Source organism: Kwoniella shivajii, chromosome 11, assembly GCF_035658355.1.
Source record: "Kwoniella shivajii chromosome 11, complete sequence".
In the NCBI taxonomy this organism is placed as follows: Eukaryota; Fungi; Basidiomycota; class Tremellomycetes; order Tremellales; family Cryptococcaceae; genus Kwoniella; species Kwoniella shivajii.
In genome coordinates, this window is record NC_085918.1 from 439,571 (window position 1) to 459,883 (window position 20,313).

The 20,313-nt window shown below is 43.1% G+C and overlaps 8 protein-coding genes across 8 annotated transcripts; 5 read left to right on the forward strand and 3 right to left on the reverse strand.

The window, feature by feature from the left end:
- Positions 1–641: 641 nt before the first annotated feature.
- On the reverse strand, positions 642–1,984 carry IL334_007588 (uncharacterized protein; the record flags this gene model as incomplete). The annotated part of the gene is made up of 3 exons (XM_062939278.1): positions 642–737; positions 1,102–1,324; positions 1,470–1,984. 3 exons carry the CDS (start codon positions 1,982–1,984, stop codon positions 642–644), a joined length of 834 nt encoding a protein of 277 aa, XP_062795329.1.
- A 1,342-nt stretch (positions 1,985–3,326) lies between these two features.
- IL334_007589 (uncharacterized protein) lies at positions 3,327–3,758 on the forward strand (the record flags this gene model as incomplete). Its single annotated transcript, XM_062939279.1, has 1 exon — positions 3,327–3,758. The coding sequence occupies one exon, from the start codon at positions 3,327–3,329 to the stop codon at positions 3,756–3,758; it is 432 nt and encodes a 143-aa protein (XP_062795330.1).
- A 611-nt stretch (positions 3,759–4,369) lies between these two features.
- On the reverse strand, positions 4,370–5,731 carry IL334_007590 (uncharacterized protein; the record flags this gene model as incomplete). The annotated part of the gene is made up of 3 exons (XM_062939280.1): positions 4,370–5,033; positions 5,115–5,586; positions 5,665–5,731. The coding sequence occupies 3 exons, from the start codon at positions 5,729–5,731 to the stop codon at positions 4,370–4,372; spliced, it is 1,203 nt and encodes a 400-aa protein (XP_062795331.1).
- Positions 5,732–6,652: 921 nt separating this feature from the next.
- On the forward strand, positions 6,653–8,989 carry IL334_007591 (uncharacterized protein; the record flags this gene model as incomplete). The annotated part of the gene is made up of 8 exons (XM_062939281.1): positions 6,653–7,069; positions 7,150–7,529; positions 7,610–7,799; positions 7,866–8,046; positions 8,101–8,193; positions 8,284–8,408; positions 8,536–8,762; positions 8,824–8,989. 8 exons carry the CDS (start codon positions 6,653–6,655, stop codon positions 8,987–8,989), a joined length of 1,779 nt encoding a protein of 592 aa, XP_062795332.1.
- Positions 8,990–9,948: 959 nt separating this feature from the next.
- IL334_007592 (uncharacterized protein) lies at positions 9,949–11,652 on the forward strand (the record flags this gene model as incomplete). The annotated part of the gene is made up of 4 exons (XM_062939282.1): positions 9,949–10,583; positions 10,650–10,735; positions 10,815–11,177; positions 11,306–11,652. The coding sequence occupies 4 exons, from the start codon at positions 9,949–9,951 to the stop codon at positions 11,650–11,652; spliced, it is 1,431 nt and encodes a 476-aa protein (XP_062795333.1).
- A 748-nt stretch (positions 11,653–12,400) lies between these two features.
- Positions 12,401–15,336, forward strand: IL334_007593 (uncharacterized protein; the record flags this gene model as incomplete). The annotated part of the gene is made up of 16 exons (XM_062939283.1): positions 12,401–12,443; positions 12,503–12,613; positions 12,673–12,717; positions 12,774–12,849; positions 12,910–12,934; positions 12,992–13,078; positions 13,148–13,230; positions 13,310–13,413; positions 13,477–13,844; positions 13,955–14,093; positions 14,185–14,239; positions 14,290–14,351; positions 14,417–14,494; positions 14,607–14,727; positions 14,793–15,112; positions 15,194–15,336. 16 exons carry the CDS (start codon positions 12,401–12,403, stop codon positions 15,334–15,336), a joined length of 1,860 nt encoding a protein of 619 aa, XP_062795334.1.
- Positions 15,337–15,793: 457 nt separating this feature from the next.
- On the forward strand, positions 15,794–17,631 carry IL334_007594 (uncharacterized protein; the record flags this gene model as incomplete). Its single annotated transcript, XM_062939284.1, has 5 exons — positions 15,794–16,023; positions 16,176–16,317; positions 16,515–16,627; positions 16,806–17,067; positions 17,167–17,631. The coding sequence occupies 5 exons, from the start codon at positions 15,794–15,796 to the stop codon at positions 17,629–17,631; spliced, it is 1,212 nt and encodes a 403-aa protein (XP_062795335.1).
- Positions 17,632–17,940: 309 nt separating this feature from the next.
- On the reverse strand, positions 17,941–20,117 carry IL334_007595 (uncharacterized protein; the record flags this gene model as incomplete). The annotated part of the gene is made up of 9 exons (XM_062939285.1): positions 17,941–18,012; positions 18,075–18,148; positions 18,219–18,293; positions 18,370–18,588; positions 18,681–18,743; positions 18,829–19,239; positions 19,335–19,383; positions 19,444–19,540; positions 19,603–20,117. 9 exons carry the CDS (start codon positions 20,115–20,117, stop codon positions 17,941–17,943), a joined length of 1,575 nt encoding a protein of 524 aa, XP_062795336.1.
- Between the last annotated feature and the right edge of the window lie 196 nt (positions 20,118–20,313).

Here is a 20,313-nt window from a genome sequence, read left to right on the forward strand (position 1 = left end):
TGTATGACATTTATCACTAGTCCAGTCCAGTATCACTGTCCGAGTGATAAGAGAGCGGATGATTGCTTCAAAAGTCTCATAAAATTCGATGTTGATTTCGATTGATTCAACTAATATGTCCCAATGAATGATATACTATTGAAATTCCCTATTCGATGCAATCGTGATAGCAGGACTTTATGACTGGGTGACTTTTTGTGATTGTTGGCCCTGAAAAGTATATATATATATGCAAATATATGACATGATTTCTCTATTGAATACCCAAATCTGATATGAATGATATATAGAAAATGAAGAAAAGGGATGATATACCATGATGTTTATCCCAATCGTCTATATAAGCCTCACTGATCCTAACTCCCGAGTTTCCAAATTTCCCTAAGTACAGCACAGCAGTACCATTGTCAAAACATCACTAAAGATCCAAAGATGATGGTATGAAATTCCCTTCTTAACCCTTTTCTAACTACATATCAGTTTCCTAAAGCAACTACTCGCAGTCCTCTTTTTGGAGAATGATGAACGATAATCCACCATCTTCACATAATGAATAAATTGAAAACCTCCGCACGAATTGATCTCAATTCACCCAAAATCACGACCTGAATTTCATCAATCGTTTCAACACGCTAGAAGGATTAGACCCCATCCGTCTGCTGGGAAGAAGAAGTAGTTGCTGTTTGTGGTTTTCTTCGAATCGCTTTATCATCTCGTTGTTTACGCATCCATGCGCCCTGTAAGGTTCCCCCAATGTGTTCATTGGTCAGCTTAAGGTATTTATATGATGTATTCTAGGATAGATAGAGAATTGATTCAAGCAATGGTGAATTCCAGAACTGATTCTCCAATCTCTGAAAAGGAAAAGGAGCATCACATCAAGTCTTCTTCTTCACACTGATTCTACCAGATAAAGGTGACGAGGTGAGAACGATTCCTGAGCTGCAAAGCCGTACATCCGCACGACTGCACAGATCGTTTCACCGCCAAATCACACTGACGAACTTCTGTCCCTCTCGCGATCCTCCAAACCTCTCGGCCTGGTCCTGGTCTTCCCGCTTGGTCGCTCGCTCTGTTCACGTTGGGTAAAAGGACACTCACGTCTTTAGGTCTCCTCTTCTTGGCCCAAGATTCTTCCAAAGCTCTTTGTTCCGCTATCCTCCTTTCTAATCCTTTCCTATCGTCGAACACCGGGCCTCCGACTCGGAATTCCCCTGGTCCGGGTGGGAGCGCATTGGAATTTGATGTAGAGGTTGATACGGAGTCGAGAGAAGGTTCACGATATCCTACACCTGCCAGTGCTGAGAAGAACACTATTGTGCAGCTATGGGTTAGGACAAAAATGAGCATGTGGATCGTATTGGGGTTTTTAAGGATGAGGAGAGGGAATGGGATGGCATTTAGAATAGGGCAAGGCAGTTCCCAGTCGGACCCTCAACCGTTCATGTGGGAGATTGATTTTAACTTACCTAAAGAAGACCAATAAGAAAGGTAAATTACCTCTTCTTACAGCTCTCATAAACCTTGCACCTATAGCCCTACCAACTCGTTGAGGAGTCAATTTTGACCAAGGACCATCATTGATATTATTGTTCATAGATGCTGATGACGATATTATACCTGTTCCTGACGAAGAAGCAGACAGTGATTTATCTAATGATATAGGTCCATTATTACCGATTATACTACCTTGTGAAAGAGGTGAAAGTGCTGATGAAGATGAGGATGAAGATTGTTGAGATGGTTGTAATTGATCAATAAATCCGAAAGTCGGCTTGGTCGGTGATGGACTAGGTGATCTCTGAGTTAATGAATATGACGAAGACGACGTTGCTGATGATGAAGGTCTTCCTGCCTCTGCTGATATATAAGTAGAAGCGTTTCTTGAATGTCCTGAACTGTGATTGTGGTTGTGATTGTGACTGTGGCTTGAACTGGTCTGGCCAAATTGAGTCGTCGTTGATGGTGAGAGTGGTTGTGACATGTTGATAGGATACAGACGCGTAGAAGGAAGAGTGAATTGCGACTGCGATTAGCTCGCGGAGGAAGTGTCAAGTTACTCTTGAGAGATAGTCCTTCTCAAGGGTGTGTGTATCACACTGTTCTCTGTTCCGAAGAGAATGAGTGAGCTGTCGAATTCCGTCTAAGTCTTTCGGTTTATAAGGGTGTCAAGCGTGTATAAGATGTGTTGTCATGAAGTTTTCTGCTCACTTTGTTCAAACCAGAGATAGAGTTTGGTTACAAATTAAAAGAGTGAGTGTTGGTACAAATGTTTAATTCGGCTCAGAGTACGCTGTTTCAGGGTAAAAACAAATACACCTGTAGTAGTGCATTCCCTGAAAAACACGGGTTTGAGCTTTTCTTTCGTCTCTGGATAGCGAATATACAGCTCAAGAAGTAGTGAAATGATGAATGCACCTGATGATCGATATCTTATGGGGCATCGTTGGACGGAGAACCAGCTCATAGAATGGCAGTGGGCCTTACAGCAGCACAAAGCAGGACTATGGAAGAAGCTTGATGATGACCGTCTAGTACTGACGAAGAGGTGATCAACACTGATTTCCAGTCTCCGATTCCCCCAAATGGTCAGTCAGAGTTGGACTTGCTGAAGAATGGAATGAGGCTTTACCGTTCTGCAAACCATTCATGGCGAGCTATACTTCATGGCTGTACAGTATAAGATGGATGATATCCTTTCACCTCTACCGAATGGGTACTCTGTCCTTCGGAATCTCCACGTTGAGCGTGGTACTCGATCTCATTACAAAATAAGATCAGACTTATATTTTGAACAATGTATAAATAGAGGTATGCAAGCGAAGACAAATCTACGTCTATATCCAAAACAGCATCGTTCTGCTCACTATCAATATCGAGACGACTTATCCATATCCCGGGAAAAGATGAGTTGCAATAAGGAAATACGCCCCCAAGTGAGGATATATACTTGGTCTCTCTCTTTATGACAAACACAGTTCCTCCAATGTCGTAGCTGACTCTTATGAGAATTTTGTCAGATCCTGAATGACATCGATAGATGGACTGAGGAACTTGGCCTTTCCACGACTCCTGATTCACTTCAACAACAATCCGCTCTTTCATCCTCATGCTCAAATACAATGTATACGCGTGATGTAAGTACATCCATCATTCAGTACACCTACTCCGGTTCACTGCCCACTCTACCTTACATAAGCCTACGTTATCTGACAGAAACAATCCAGTCATCGGGGCCAAATCCAAGATCTAATATTACCAATTCCAACTATCAATCCCAACTACCATCGCAGTCGAACCCAGTCACCGACGCAGAAAAATCAATTATGATATCTCATAATCTTCATATGGCATTGATAAAAATCGGTCAACTTGTCGAAGGACTTACTAATCTCACTCCCAGGGAAGAAACAGCGACGATAACAGATAAGACGGATATGGTGATCTCTATCGGAGAATCTTTGACTACCGCGAAACAAGTTGGGACTTGGATCAATATGGCGAAACAGTGGAATGATATGGATCAACCTGACCAATTCAGCAACTTCAATAATACTAATGCTAATGCTAACACACTTGCTGAGACTGGTACACTTGGGTCAAAGCTTTGTGCAGACTCTAACATCGATGATAGTACTCTCAGCTCGATCGCTCCCGACTCACTTGGTGTGATGGAACACACCACTTTTAGCCAAAATACAGATAAGAGTTCGGGACTGAGAAAAGGTGGGAAGGCTTCGAAAAGGAGGAAAACATAGACAGTGAAGATAAGCATTGTTGTAAGAAGATTTCCTGATTCGTAATCTTCGTATATATTGCTGGTTCACGTATATGTCCTGGGTCAAGGTTTTTGTAGGAGATTCCAATCTCTATAAATGAACATGTAATATGATATCCCAGCGATAGATTTAGCAGACGTAACGACTGTATCATTTCGCATAATTTCCAACGGTACGTTATGCCAATCAGATAGTTGTCAGTGGTGATTGTATCATCTACTGACTGTTTATGAGATAAGGCTTGCAAAAAGAACGCATGGACGAGTTATGATACTGCGGAGTCGACGCCTGATACTGCAATAGTTTCGGATCTGACAGTCATAATCTCGTGCCTCTACTGCTCTGAGCCAGAAATCGGGTTTTGATCAAATTCATCATGAGTTGGTGGTACATTGAACTTCTGTCACTCTGTTTTATCGTTTCATCATATTCATTCTCCTCTGCTCGCTTTCTCGAACGATCTATTCATTCGGTTCCATCGGTTTCTCCGTACTCGTCGCCGAATTCCGCTGCTTTTCCGCTCTCGCCCCTCAGTCAAATTGAGTTGTTGACCCTCGCAACTTCAGCTCCAAAATAATGAAAAGCCTATCCTAAGCCTGCACATCCCCTTCTGAACCATCCATCTCGGGATCCCATTTAACTGCTTCAACACTCTTGACACAAAGTTCATAATAACCTTCTCTCTCTTCTAGCGCGGTACCCCCCGCTGTGTCAGAGGTCGCTTCACCTGCTGTTGTAGTAGCTGGAGTAGCCTCAGTAGCACCGACTCTATGATATCCACCTGAACTAGGTCTACTAGCTACTGATTTTCTTGGAGGTTCAGCTGGTCTATTCGTTCCTGATGATGATGATGGTGATGATAATTTCTGATCTTCTTCTAGAAGAGCTTTCAACTCAGGATCATGTTCGACATCTTCGATTGAAGTTTTACCCCATCCACCTAAATTAAACGATTTCAATAAACCTTCTTGTTGTTGTTGAGAACTGGTAGATGGTAATTCAGGATCATCACCTCTATCTCTACCTAGTAGAGCAAAACCAACTGTACGGATAGATGATTTAGGTAAAGGGATAGGAGAATTTGCTATTTGACCTTTTTTGATCAAGACAAATGATGAAAGTGGTAAATGTATAGTTGAGAATTGAAGTTTAGGTGATGAGGAAGATAATGAAGATAATGGATCTAAAGGTAATCTAGATGAAGTTGATTCTGATGATGAGGGAATTTCCAATCGATGTTGAAATACGTCTGACCTTAATTGTTTCCACGATGCGTTATTAGTGCCATCAATCCCTAGTGTAGTGGATTTTCATTCATTTTAATCGTTGACTCACTTGGGTCTACCATCAATACCAATATTGACGACCCATCTATTTCTCCATCCTTCCCAACCTCTATATCCAACGACGACTTTTAGATGTGAGTATAATTCTAAATCCCATATATCTTGACCGAATAAAGTAGGTTTTGAAACATTTCTGAATCCAGCATATCCGGTTCTGATTTTACCAGCTTGCGAAGGTGGTACCCTCGTTGATAAAAATCCGTAAAATGCCATATGTGAATATGATGTCGCAGATGCAGATCTTGACGATGAACCTTCTCCCATCTTTCCTGAGGTTGGGATAGTCGAAGAAGAAGAAGACGACGAAGAAGGGATCAAGGACAAATTACATGTGGATAATCCACCTACTTCTGAATCTGATCCATGACCGAATTGACTGACTTCGTCAATCGGTGGATTTGTGGAATCAAATGAGAATACAGTTGTAGGATGAGCTTGAGGAGTAGGTTCACTCTTCACGACTGGATCATAGAGAGCATAAGAGCTATAAAGTCAGCTGAACAGGTCTTCCTTCTAGCAGCAACATATGATCCCCTCACCTCTCGCCGTGTTTCGTCGTAACAGATCAATCGATCGGCCGAGATACGATTTAAGGGGTGAAGCCATTATGGGTTACTGGCTTGTCGATATCGAGGAGTTGCGATCTGTGTTTAAGCCAAAACAGCTTGCTCTCTGACGACTACGGTGTCAGTGTGAATCTCTCTTGAGTTCAAGTCGAGCGATTTGTCTTTGGCTTTTATAAGAGAAAGAGAGAGAGAGATGGGATGGGAGAATATATTACCTGAAAGTGGAGGAGAGGTGTGACATATTTTTACCCTGAATTTGAAAAAACCACTTGTGATTTTTAGCGTCAATTTGTGATGACATTCCCATACAACTTCAATATCATCAATATCATATCACTCATCATCTCTTATCCTACAAACAGGAAAGAGAGAATACAGAGGCAGCAACAACAACAACGTATTCTCACTGGAACCTTCAGATACGATCACCGAGATATTCATACTATTCATCGGGGAGGTTGGATAAGAAGAAGTTTTTTCTTTCTCATTCATCATCTTGGCGCACATCCCCCTCTTTCCCGTCATCTGTCATCAGTCAATCTCATCTGTCACCTTCATCTAGCCAATTCATAATCATATCCGTCCATCTGCACAGGGTCAACGTATGATACAACAAGATACGCATAAAGGATTGCTTAAGTGGTAGAACACCTCTTACCCTCAATCTCTCTTATAAATCACTGAGCTCAAACTCAACACACGTTCCCGACACTCGTAATCGTATAACACCATTGCCTCAATCTTCACTCGCCTTTGTGACATTTCTCACACCTCCCTTTCATAGATAATCGGTCGTCATCAATCCATCACTCGCTTGCCTTACACCAACAGAATTATAGTTCACAACACTTCATCGTAACACCTTGTTTCAACCTTATCATCTAAAACATATCAAGTACAGACACACCTATCTACTTCACTTTCACCCACAATTCTGAACCAGCAAGAAACTCTTCTCGAGATGTCCTGGCCACCTTCACTTGATACTTTGAAGATATCGGATTCTCCTGTGATTTCACGTGATTTCTCACCCAGACCACCTTCACCATCTCCTGCCGATGGTGAAGTCGCTGAATCGGAGAAAACAAACGGAACTTCCAGTCCAAATGCCCCCACCACTGCGCATCCCCCACCCGTGCTCGATGGTCAAACAAATGGAAATTCACCCTCATCACTTCCTCGTCCACCACCTCCACCAAACACCGTATCAGCTCCTATCGTCCCAGGTGCTTCGGCTGTGCCGAGGGCTCCTGCTGTTAGACCAGGAGTAGCTCGAGGTGGTATGCCCATGCCAATGGGAATGAGAGGTGCTGCAGGTAGAGGTGGTGGTCAAATGCAAAGTAAAATGTTACCTTCGTTACAAGCTAAGATGGACAAGGTATGTCATCACACTTCCTCTTCTTTCCGTATTCTTCCCCTCATGCGTGAAGATGCTTTGACTAATCATCGTTTCAATAGATCGCGGCATCCAGACAAGGTCCACCGGGAGGTCCGGGAACTCCAACAGGAGTAGGAGTAGATCCAAATGCCACGTCAATGGGAGCATTGTTGCGATCTCAAGCTTTACGACCGCAACAGCAACAACAAACGCAAGCTCCTGCAGGACCCAATTCCGGTCCATTCGGTCTAGCAGCGAGAAGAGCTGCTGGTGGTGCTGGTCCACCAAGACCAAATTTAGGTATGATGGGTATGGGTGCTAGTTCCCCCGCTGGATTAGGACGTGGGGCTGGAGTAGCAGGAAGAAGAATGGGTCCACCAGGTGGATTAACATTGAGTGGAATGAAAGGTGCCCCCAAAGAAGAAACTAGTAGTAAATTCAGTGATTTCAAGACGATCATGTGAGTTCTTCCGTGTCTCATCCGCATAAAAATATTTCAGCAAGACATCCGATGCTGACTATTCTGAACTCTGATTATAGGGACCCATCTGGTTCATTGAGATTCTCATCCAAAGCTGTTTTAACAGCTAAAGGTGTGGACTTCGAAGATGGTGCTTCGTTCAAAATCAACATGGACGAGATTGAAGTCATAGGTGAATTGGGTAAAGGAAATTATGGATCTGTGCATAAAGTCTATCACAGACCTTCTGAAGTTGAGATGGCTATGAAGGTGAGTACAATTCCTCATAATTCGTATCGGGTGTATCTTTGACTCACGATCCTTCAAATAAATCAGGAAATTCGACTCGAGCTGGACGAATCTAAATTGAGTGGTATCATTATGGAGCTTGACATTCTACATCGAGCAGTAGCACCTGAAATCGTTGAATTTTTCGGTGCTTTCACAATCGAATCATGCGTTTACTACTGTATGGAATACATGAACGCAGGTTCATTAGACACATTGACGGGTGGAGGTGTGTTAGCTAAAGATCAAAAGGATGGAGAAGAAGAAAATGGCAGTGCTGCAGATAGAGTTCCAGAAGCTGTTCTAAGGAGAATAACAGCAAGTATGGTAAGAGGTTTGAAATATCTCAAAGATGAGTTGCAAATCATGCATCGAGGTGAGTATCAACTTTGAAGGGTGAAGTAGGACAGGCGGATAAGAGGGCGAAGGTCGGGATTCATCGCTGATACACGTTGATCATCTTCAGACGTCAAGCCAACAAACGTGTTGATCAACAAAAAAGGAGAAATCAAATTGTGTGATTTCGGTGTTTCTGGTCAACTCGAAAAGAGTTTAGCAAAGACCAATATCGGTTGTCAAAGTTACATGGCTGTGAGTGTGATGATTCAGCTTGATCTAATACCGGCAAACGTGGCTTTGCTGACCTGTATGGCTCCCAATTCTTTACCGTTGTGTGACTATCCTGTTCTGCTCTACCAATTTTTTATCTGCTTATCAGCCCGAGAGAATCAAGTCCGAAACAGTCAACCAAAATCCTACATATACCGTCTCGTCCGATGTCTGGTCCGTCGGTTTATCAATAATCGAACTTGCAAAAGGCTGCTATCCTTATCCACCTGAGACATATTCGAATGTCTTTGCACAATTACAAGCTATCGTCAACGGGCCTGCACCCCTTCTACCACCTGGCTATAGTGAAGATGCTATTGATTTCGTTGCTAAATGGTGAGTTCAGGCATCTTCAACCAGAACAATCCCAAACTGATTCACCTTGTTTCCAATGTAGTCTTGAGAAAGATCCCAACCGTCGACCTACATATGCGCAGTTACTCGAACACCCATTCTTGGTAGCTGATAAGGAAGCTGAAGTCGATATGGTAGGATGGGTAGCTGCAGCTTTAGATAGAAGAGCAGCAAGAGGTATAAATACAATAAGTCCTATACAACCATAAGAAAGAACGTTGGAACGAAGATTCAGACTGTGTTACGAATAAAAGAACAAATCACGAATTAGTCTCTGCACGCAGTATCAACAAACTCATATAGATTCAAGATATGAAAAAATAAACGATGGTCATATACGAAAAATCTGTCCTCTCCAAACTCAAATCTCAAGTCCGGTCTGCTCTCGATGATATAGTTCCATATAAACCAAATCCTCATAGCTCCGCTATATCACTCTTCTACACCTAGTCTCGCGCGATGCAAGGCATCCATCGACAACGTGGTCATCTACAGTAACCAATTTCAGATACAGTAACAAACAACAACTATAACAGCGACACAAAATCAACATCAAATATCAGGTACAATACCAATCGGAGAGATCCGACCAGTCCGAGAATTAGAATCAATATCAAGAGTGTGGGAACTGCCTTCTACCTTTCATTTCCTTTTTTTTAATCAGTATCATGTCATTAAGGGTCTTTGAGAAATGTATTTATGTCCAATTGATTTGGAGTGAATGCATCAAAATTACGATCTCGAGCAAATATCAATGAGTTGAGAACCTGTGGATCGTGTATGAGGACTATGCGACTGTCGAGATAATTTTGTACTCTTTGGACCCAAGGAGTGCGTGAACGCGCCCCTGTGAACGTCATGAAACTAGACTGTCGAGCTTTTGGGTAAGTATCACACATCTGAGCACTGAGCATAGGGAGAAGGAAGGGATCCTTTCATCGTCCATGACGAAAAAGCGTCACTATTCGAAGTCAGAAAGATACAGTGTATAGACTGTACTCTCATGATATAACCCCTATTTAGGTCTTTGCCATGCTTGATGTTCATCACTTTCTATCTTGTACTCTTTCATACTTTACAAGAACATATAACACACACTGTTTTACCTTAATTTACTAAAGAGTAGACCAAGATCCGGACCAAATACTCGAAACTAGCAAGATAAAGCATGTCTTATAATCATAACTTAGCCAAAGTCTATGATGTAGAAGAACAAGAGTTCCTCCTGGACCAATCTTTGCATGAGGTAGACAGTTCTCGCCAATGGGCCCCTGAAAGCTTCCCTGTGTCAATGGATCGAGCACATCTTCAGGCGGATAGACGATCAGATATCTCGACAGTAGGACAAGCTACCAGTTATCAACCGACTTATAGAAGGTCTCCTGAAAGCCCTTCGTCTCAATTTGACATTGATCAATTCGAACGTTGTCAGTTTGTTGAGTTCCAATTTGACCCTCTTCAACATGAAATCACTCAGATCGATGATTACAAATCCAATCTTGACCAACCTCATGCGCTCAGCCATTTCAGTAAACTTAACAGTCGTCCAGAAACGGCTATCCCAAATCGTTCAGCCAGTATGGTAGAATCAGATACATTACCTGGCAAATCCCTACCCTCTTCAGCCGGCAAGAAGAGGTCATCGAGCGGTTCAGGTGTAATCAAGTACGTGTTTCTGATTGCAGACGATTCGTACGATAGCATACTGACTAGTTATCCAAGACCAAAACGAAGAAACCGGCATGCGATTCCCAATCCTATCGAACCCTCAAGAATTGGTAGTACTAGACATCTTCCACCCGGGTGAGTACTATGATCCGTTGAGCTACGCTTGGCATGGAGAGCTGCCATTCTGATCAGTCTTCACAGAGAGAAAAATTTAGTAAACACTGCCAGCGCTATCAATGAAATTGATCAATCCTGTGACGATGCTGAAGCGAGAACGGTTGATAACAGTATGTCTGAATATTGATTTCGAATGATAGTCATCATACATCAGGTACAGAATGGATCTACCAACGCTGACCTATGCAGCCGCCTACGCCAAATACGTGTCGAAATACTCGGGAGACGCACAAAGATTGTCTGCAGCCGAGTATCTTAATGACCACCTCAGAAAAGAACTGGGTATGCAAGACAGCTTTGAACCACGGAGAGACTACTCAGAGCGATGGACTCTGAGAGACGAAGCCATCGAATACAGAGCGGTACATTTGGATAACCAACGGTTGCGATCTCTGTTGCCAGATGATGACAACAAGCTCCCAGCAGATCCGTCAGGCAACCAGAATACAGCCTCTGCTGCCGAGGAAGAATCAAGTAAGCCAAAGAAGCACGAGCGAATCAAAGCAGAGCGTACGCGACTCAAAGCAGAACGTACGCGACTCAAAGCAGAACGTGAGTTACTATTTCCTTGAACTTCAAAAGTGCAAACCACTACGTCGAATCCTATGGACATTGTCTGTCTTCGCAATGAAAGATTCATTCACAAGCAACAAGCAGGCAAGCTGACATGGCGTCGGTAGGGAATCGGATAGAATCGGAACCGGCGCGAGAGTATCGTAAACTTCTACAAGAAAACGAAGAGCTGAATCGCGCTCTGCGTAGAAATGCAAGTCCAAAGCTTTCCACTCCTTCCATTTTGAGGGAATATCAGCGCAGCTCGCAGAAATTATCGAAACGAAATTCGGAGTTGAAGAATTTGAGGGCGCGTATAGGACCCTTGGCCGACCAGACTTCGTTCGATTATCAACCAGAAAACCACCCGCGAGCGAATCCCGAGGAATATACAGAGGATAATGTCGATGTCGACATTCCGGACTTCGGTCACGACTTTCCTGATTTCACCTTTGATGAAGATTTCACATTGTAGGCAACAGACTCAATCTGGTGTTGCTGTCCTTGTGAAGTATATTGCCCGAAAGCAGTTTGACGTGTCAATGTCATCAAACATTGATCGGTACGCATGCGTGTTTAGTATATATTGTTACTTTTCAGGTAACGTAGACAGTGATTACCAGCGGTACTCTGGAGGCTGGAGGCTTCGAAGACGGTTGTGATTGTGATCTATGCTTTGTACATAGACATACATGTATAGCTTTCATAAGAAGTGTATCTGATATCAATGAGATTTTCATCTAGTTGGGAGAAGCACCAAGCGTCAAGGTTCGGACTCAAAGAGTGCCATACCTTTCGATTAAGGACTAAGATCACCCGATTGATGGTTCTCTCATCTCGCCGTATCCTCGTGATTGCGGTGATATCCCATCAAGTTTCTGATTGCATAGCAGGAACAGCTCACAGAATCGCAAAGCATTCCCTTGTGTTGTAGAGAAAATATGTATTTAAGTTCGGCTCCCCGGCTCTCTGGAGCCCCACAAAATGATCGACCGGATCACAGTGCGCCGGTCTTTCCCAGATCCTTCGGCATATCTTTAATACCGAATGGGATATTGGTGGAATATTGGTTATATATCGTTAACATATAACCAAAGTGGACTTAGACTCAACATAGTCTTTCGCTACGTGACCCATCTTTTATTAGCTGAACCAGGATCTTTCACAAAAGTCTGCTGTCCATACATCACCATCCAAGCACACTTTCAGTAAAAGCTTTCACAATGTCCCGCTATCCAAATGAAGTAGACATCATCATCTGCGGTGGTACGTTCCTGAGTCTCTCTTGTCGATGTTTGTCTCAGCTGAGACAATGCCATGGACAGGGGGAGGTGCAGGCTGTATTCTTGCATCCCGTTTAGCCGAAGAGCTGCCTCGTCTTCAGATCCTTCTTATCGAACGCGGTGGTGATGACAGGGAAGTCAAACGTCTCGAAAGTGAGCCTGGGTCAATTTTCATTCACTTTGCTCGCTCATGAGCTGAATGTAAACTCTAGGACCCCTTGATAGTCTCTTCTGGCTGTTTAGTGACAACCCTTACTGTATGCACTCCATTTTCTTGTCTTGATTACTGAATCATCGCGCTAATCCAGAGCAGTGCAATGGCTCGAATGTGAGGGTCAGGATGAGCTGAAAGGCAGAAAACCTAGGATACCTGTTGGCAATATCTTGGGGTAAGTTGTTTTGACGAGAACCTGCAAACGTGCACGACTTAACCAAGAACTGTATGCTAGTGGTGGAACCAGTATCAATACTCTTGTAGGTATATATACCCCAGACCACCTGCACTTTTCTTCAAGCTAAAACAGCCGTTAGATGTACAATACTGGCGCGGCGTCTGATTACGACGATTGGAACCAGCCAGGCTGGTCATTTGAAGACATGAAGCCATTGATAAAGAAGGTACGTTATATCTTGCGCGTCTGGAGATACTCTGTTCATATTCGACCTCACAAGCTAATGACCTGGCAGTCTGTCGACTACGATGTCCCATTGCGGGATCCGAGCAAAGATGTCCATACGCGCGGGGGTGCATTCGGAGTTTCGTTAGGCGGGTATGTAATTTCTTATCTGACTCAAAGACTTGAAATCCCGGGAAGTAAGCTAGGGTTCGGCTGACAAGCTTTCTGGTAGACACCAGATGACTTGGGGCAACGACTTCTGTGAGACTTGGAAAGAGGTTAGACCAGACATGGAGATCCTTGATTCCATCACCACATATAGGCATGGGAATGCCGGTGAGTTCTCACTGCTTCTCAAACGTTATGAACAAGACTTGCCTGACAAACACGAGATTCTAGTCGGTCGACAACCTAAAATGATCACCGGTCAAGGGAGAAGATCAACAGTTGCTGAAGCGTATCTTCATAAACGACAATCGCCTCTCAAAAATCTAGCAGTAGTGACTGGACTGACTGTATCACGAACAATTGTCGAAGGTGGACGAGCTGTAGGTGTGGAAGTCCTGGAAAGTGCTCCGTATGCAGGGAAGGAGAAATCAAGAAAGGTTATCAAGGCGAGGAAATTAGTGGTTCTTGCTTGTGGTGCTCTTGGTAGTCCTGGTATACTTGAGAGAAGCGGCCTTGGAGATCCGAATGTTTTGACCAAAGCTGGCGTAGAAGTCCTGGCCGACTTGCCTGGTGTAGGACGAGAGCTAGACGATCATCAAGTATGTTGAACTTCCCTTAGCTCATATCTGTGGAATATTCAATTCTCTTGCTTGTTCTCGCCTCGGCCTGTTCCAAAAAGATAAATAGCCAGCTGACTTCACGTTCTTAGCTGGTATGCCCAATGTATCATATTTCCGATGACATCGACTCTTTCGACGATTACGCTCGAGGTGTGGAAAGCATCAAGACAGCCGTCGATGAGGAGTGGGAGAGAACGGGAAAGGGAATTGGAGCCAGTAATGGATTTGGTGAGATTTTACTGATTTCTTCCGGATCTGGGACATTGTTCCCATCGTATATCTCTCTGTCCCATGCTGATAACGGTTCTTTTGCTTATAGATTGGGGATATAAGATCCGACCGAATGCTGAAGAAATTGATAAGATGGGTTCAACGTAAGTCGCTTGGATCCTTCTATCCAATCCATGCTGATAAAGAGGAATAGGTTCAAGGATTATTGGAAAAGAGTCGGCGCAGATAAGCCTGACAAAGCATTGTACTCCAATGGTGAGCATGAACCTACATCTTGCTTGCAAGCGTAGTGAGATTTGCTAATCCCATATTGACGACAGTCATTTTCCCTTACTTCTACTCGTACAAGCCTCGACCAAAAGAAGGGAAGTACATGTGCATCGGAGGTTTTCATAATTGTGCGTGATGCTTGATTGTGACTGACTCCAAACTCAGCAGACAAAATTATTTAAACAACTGACCTCATTTGTCTTCCCAACAACTGACCTCGTTTGCTCACTCGTCATGTAGATCCCGCTTCCCGAGGATCGATCCATATCACTTCTTCCGATCCATTCCTCTCTCCACGAGTCAATGCAGGTCTGTTAAATCACCCAGCGGATATGCCTGTTCATATATGGCATTATAAAATGTATGTTTTTCGTTCCCTTTCTACCCATCGTTATTTACTTTCACAATACTGACAGTGTCTCCTAGACAAAGAGAGGTCGTACGCCGTCTCCCCTTCTACCGAGGAGAGCTGGCTGGCTGTCACCCAAATTTTGATGAGACGTCTAATGCCCGTCTTCGATCACCTGGCGAATTCTCGGATCCTGCAGAAGTTATAGCTCAGGCGAAATCCGTTTCTAGGATCGAGTATTCAGCCGAGGACGATCAAAAGATAGATGAGTGGGTTAGGGATTCAGTTGCCACTGCTTATCACACCATGTCGACCTGCCCTATGCGCAAGAGGGAAGATGAAGGGGTGGTAGATGCGAGGCTGGATGTGTATGGCGTGAAAGGTTTGAAGGTAGCCGGTGAGTGAAGTCTCGCATTCACGCAGCAACGTCATCCGTGATCCGCAGAATCCTTTACTGACATGATACGCCACAATACAGATTTGTCTATTTGCCCTTCCAATGTCGGGTCCAATACTACTAGCGTAGTCTTGTTGATTGCAGAAAAGGCTGTCAATTTGATCGTCGAGGAAATGAATGGAGGCATTGCCCCAATTACTGAATGGGTTAAATCGAAGCTTTGATCCGCATGGTGATATTGTGGGTTAACGAATGGACCATCCAGTTTCATCAGGCGATTTTGTACCATGAGATGCATGAATGGTTGTGATCTCACCGGTTGTCTTGAATAGATTCTTCATGGTTGCTCTGCATTAAGAAGATGTAGGTGGTCATCCACAAGCTCTACCCTGATCACCACCATCAGCTGATAGTTCATCAACGTCATTTACCAACAGTTCATACGTTCGGGTCTCATGCGCCGATCACATCAGTTTCATCATCCCGAGATTGTTCCGAAACAGCGCGCGTCTGACGTCAAAAGAGAAAGAGTTTATCGTTACTAACCCTTATTCGTGATTCACAATGATAATGGCAATCCTGTATCCTGTTCTCAACATATCAGACATCGTTTGATCTAATTCTATTTGACATTGACACACTCTCTGAATCAATCCAGCCTACCTAGAACTTAGGAAGAATATGGTGTCCTTTTTCTCCTCTCTCACATCTTCATCTACCCCTTCATCCTCTTCGACCCCGGCTGAGCCCTCAGTAGCATCCTATCAGTATCCATCCGGTCAACTAGGTCATCTCACTTCAAATCAACAAGCTACTTTTGAGCAATTTAAGAAAGTAGTCTCTGATAGGGGATTATACGTTGCAATCAAAGATGGCGGAGACCGACCGAGTCATGACGACGCTACTTTATTGTAAGCTATCCATCCTTTTCATGTTCATGTTAATTGTCAGATATTCGCCTGGACATCTAACCTTGATATCCCTTCCGTAACCCGGTCTTCCTTTGTATATCGTCGAGCACAATCACTGATGTTCTCTATTCTTCCCTTTCATGAATAATTAGACGGTTCTTGCGTGCACGAAAGTTTCAGGTCGAACCTGCTTTTCAACATTTCTCGTCGACAGAAAAATGGAGAAAGCAAAATAAGCTATTGGAGCTGTTTGATGAGATAGACATTGACGAGTATGAACACGCCAGAAAATTGGTGAGTTAAGTATTCAAGGTTCAAAGTTCAAGGATGCATCCAGTTATCGGTCGACGAATACCTCTCGCTGTTCATTTCTCCAGTATCCCATTGGATATAACGAAAAGGCTGCTCTGCACACACTCGTGTTCATAATTCGCCGTACTACACAAATACCACGAAAATGAAGGTTTTCACTGATCGAATCATGCTTGTAGTACCCACAATGGATAGGGACGAGAGACAAAAACGGAGCGCCAGTCTCGATATATCAGATAAGAGGTGTCAATATGGAATCTGTCTCTGCATACGAGAACAGTGCGACCTTGAAGTGAGTGACGAACCCGTGTCTTCTTCTACCAAACGCCATTCACACACTTGTAGACCTCATGGTGATTCTCTTGTTTCACAACTTCTCAACCTCCTGTTCTATCGGCCTCGTCCCTCTCCCTGAATCAAATCGTAACTTGCGACTTGATGACTAATATTCATATCTTTACATGAAATAGAGGAGTGGATACAAACGGGTGCACTGCTCCACCTAAAATGCTTCGTCTCTTTGCTCTATACGAGTTCTTCACAAGAACTGTAACACCATGGTGCGCTTCCCAGACGGACCGACCTTATTTCCCTACTCCAATGACTCAAGGAACCAACATTATCGATATTAGCGGCATGGGCTTGAAACAGTTTTGGGATCTAAAGAGTCATTTACAGGATAGTAGTAGACTAGCTACGGAGAATTATCCGGAAACTCTGATGAATGTCATTGTAAGTAATTTCTGCGTACCGACCTTCACTCTTTTTCAGCATTCTTCGAAGTACCGGCCGCCTATAGTCATACTTAAATATCAAATTGTCTTCATCCAGGTCATCGGCGCTCCTTCTTTTTTCTCAACAATCTACTCTGGTATCAAACGATTCATCGATCCAGGAGTAATAGCCAAAATGCATATTGCCCCTTCTTCCGCCAGTGAAATCACCAAAATGCTTCATACGTTGATTGAACCCTCGGCGATACCGAAGCAATATGGCGGTACGCTCGATTGGGATTTCGGAGACATGCCAGTATTCGATCAAGCTTCATTGAAGAATCTCGAATGGGGAGAAGGGGCTGTGAAGGGTAAAGATGGTAAATTCACCATGCCAATTGGTCCAGTTAGGTGGGAAGAGGCTGAAGATGGAGGAATGAGGATGATAGCAGTTGGTAAAAGAAATGGAGTCAAAAGGAAAGTAGTCGTTGCGAAATACGCTAGAAATTATAGAGAAGTTTTCTATCCTGTAGCTTCATCCAAACAACCATCAGAGCCAAATGATAAGTCAACTGCAGCATAATGTATTTTTAAACCGAGGTTCGGAGCAGATTTTTCGCATTGTTCGACCATCCCGTTTTCACAATACAGATATGACTGAATTAATGTTGATTAACATCAACTGTTCACCGATAAGATGGAGAAATCAGGTTCGCATTCTCGCGAGCAAGACTCAAGAAGAAAAATACGTTGCATTGCGAACTCCGCAGGTTCATTCGACGATCACGGGTCATGAATGTCTAAATACTTTTTACCTACACGGCCCACGAGTCTCGATGAATCGAAATATTTCCTTTTTCTGTCCGTAAAACAGAAAAATAGATCACCTCATTCATTCCTGGAAGAAAAGCCCTATTGCTCCACCTACAAGTATCGTAACAGCTGTGTAGACGAGTAAGATTCCCTGATTCGTATAACCCACATCAGCTTTGTTCTTCCTTTCCCAAGGCTGTATTGTAGCCTTACGTAGTTATGGAACCCATAAGCTCCCGTTGCACCTTTCAGCACACCGATCTTGAGCAAAGATTCGGAGATAGGTCCTATTCACGAAGCGAAGGCATTAGTCACTATGCGGTATGATCAGATTGTGATGACGGAAACGTGATTTACCTGAACTCATATTCCCTACACCTCGCATGAAAGCGAACATCGAATATGTCAATCCGGTAACTACAGGATCATCCTCTAAAACAAGGAAGCAAAGCGAATTTCGTAAGAATTAGTTATGTCATACAATGGATAGAGATGAGGGAGTACTTACTTGACACTAGACCAACCATTTTAGTCCAAAGCGTAGTGAAACTTGGACCCAAAAGACCATAAATAATTGCGAATGTGATTAAAACACCATTGTTGGTTCCGAAACCCCATAAGAAAGCACAGGCCATTGCGCTTCCTACACAGGAAATAGATATCGTCCAGCGTAGGGATAGTTTATCAGATAAATATCCCAATAACCCATTTCCTAACACAGAGGAAGCTATTTGAGTTGGATATATAATGTATATACCGTTAGTCATCTCCATGAATCAAAGAAGGAAGGAAGAAGAATGGAAATTGTCGGGAACTGACCATTCAAAATAGCAATTAAAGCTGTTCCATCTGGATTCTTCAGTCCCAGTTCATCAACATAAGCTGTTGAGAAACACCCAATATCAACAAATAAGTACAAGCTAGCATTCTCCGGTCATCACTACTCTGAAAATGATCGTTCACTTACAAGGTAACCACAAACTAGGAATGAAATTTCCCATACTTGTCAAACCGATAGTCAAGAAACCAAGATATAAAGGTGATCTTCTGACGAATGACCAATCTATCCTCGGTCTTCTTCTTCTCATTCTTGAATTTGGTTCCGAAGAAGAAGAAGAAGAAGAAGAAATATTCTGATCATATCTAGATAAAGGTATACGTCTTTTTATAGCTAATAAAGCGATATTTCCAGTTATAGCATATCCTAGTCCTAATGAAATCATGGCTGATTTATATCCGAATTTATTGATTAAACCTTGCATTAAGAAAGGAAATATAAATCCTCCTGCTCCAGTCCCGGAATACATTACACCTGAAGCGAATCCTCTTTTTGCGTGAAACCATTCAAATACCAATGTCGCACAAGGAAAATAAGTAGCTACGTCATGTCATTAACAAAGTCAGTCGCATGGGTCCTTATCGATATTTGTGATGGACAAGCGTTGATAGAAAAATAGGACGAGGGATACTGACCACTCAACATGGGATAGAAGATACCGATAGTAATGATCAAGTGCCAAGGCTATGAGAGACGAGAGTGAGTATTCATACTTCTCACGGCCAAACAGGATAAGTCGCCTACTTTAGTAACGAAAGCACTTGCTACCATGGCAGCCGAAGCCACCAACAGGCCGACAACTTGAGAGATTTTTGTATATCTCGGAAAGGTAGTGAAGATTCTGCGAGATAAAGATAGTTCAGGAATAAGAACCGACAGGTTTGATCAGAAGTGAGAACTCACGGTCCAGAAAAGGCGACTAGCATGTATAATAAACCAGTTTGGAGGGTGGCCGCTAGAGTGATCGTGGAATCATTTTGATTATTTTTAAACAAAGTATTTGTCCAATAAACATGTAATACACCAATAGAAAATGGTAAACCCCAAATAATCATTTCGAGATATGTAGCTGCTATCAAGAATAACCATGCCTTGGATCCTCCATCTACAGGTGGTAATACTTCTGTCGGATTATGCACTTGTTCATTTCCACTTCCACTTCCACTTCCATTTTCTCCTTCTTCTTCTAAATCGAACCTTGACATCTGGTCGGCATTCCCATTTTCATCTTGGAGTCGAAGTTGACCTCGATTTTGTTGGATAGGTGACCCATGAGCAGAGCTGTTGGAAGTAGGAATGTTCACTGAAGAATCGATCTTTGTCAAATCGGAAAAAGATGGTAATGGTGTAACGAATGGATTTGTTGTTATTCCTTTAGGTGATATAGACGAGAGCTCTATGGCTGCCGAAGAGGCCATCTTAGCACTGTTTGAAAAGCGATATACACAATATAAGACAGTAGTCAGTCCAGCTGGGATATTGAAAAGGACAGTCAAGCCTCGAGCTATACCAGATACTCGAGTATCGTACCTCAAAGAATGGGAAGATCTCTACAGATTTCACGCAAAAAAAGAAAAATCAGAACTCGGGTAAACTCAATGCCGTCCAGTGCCG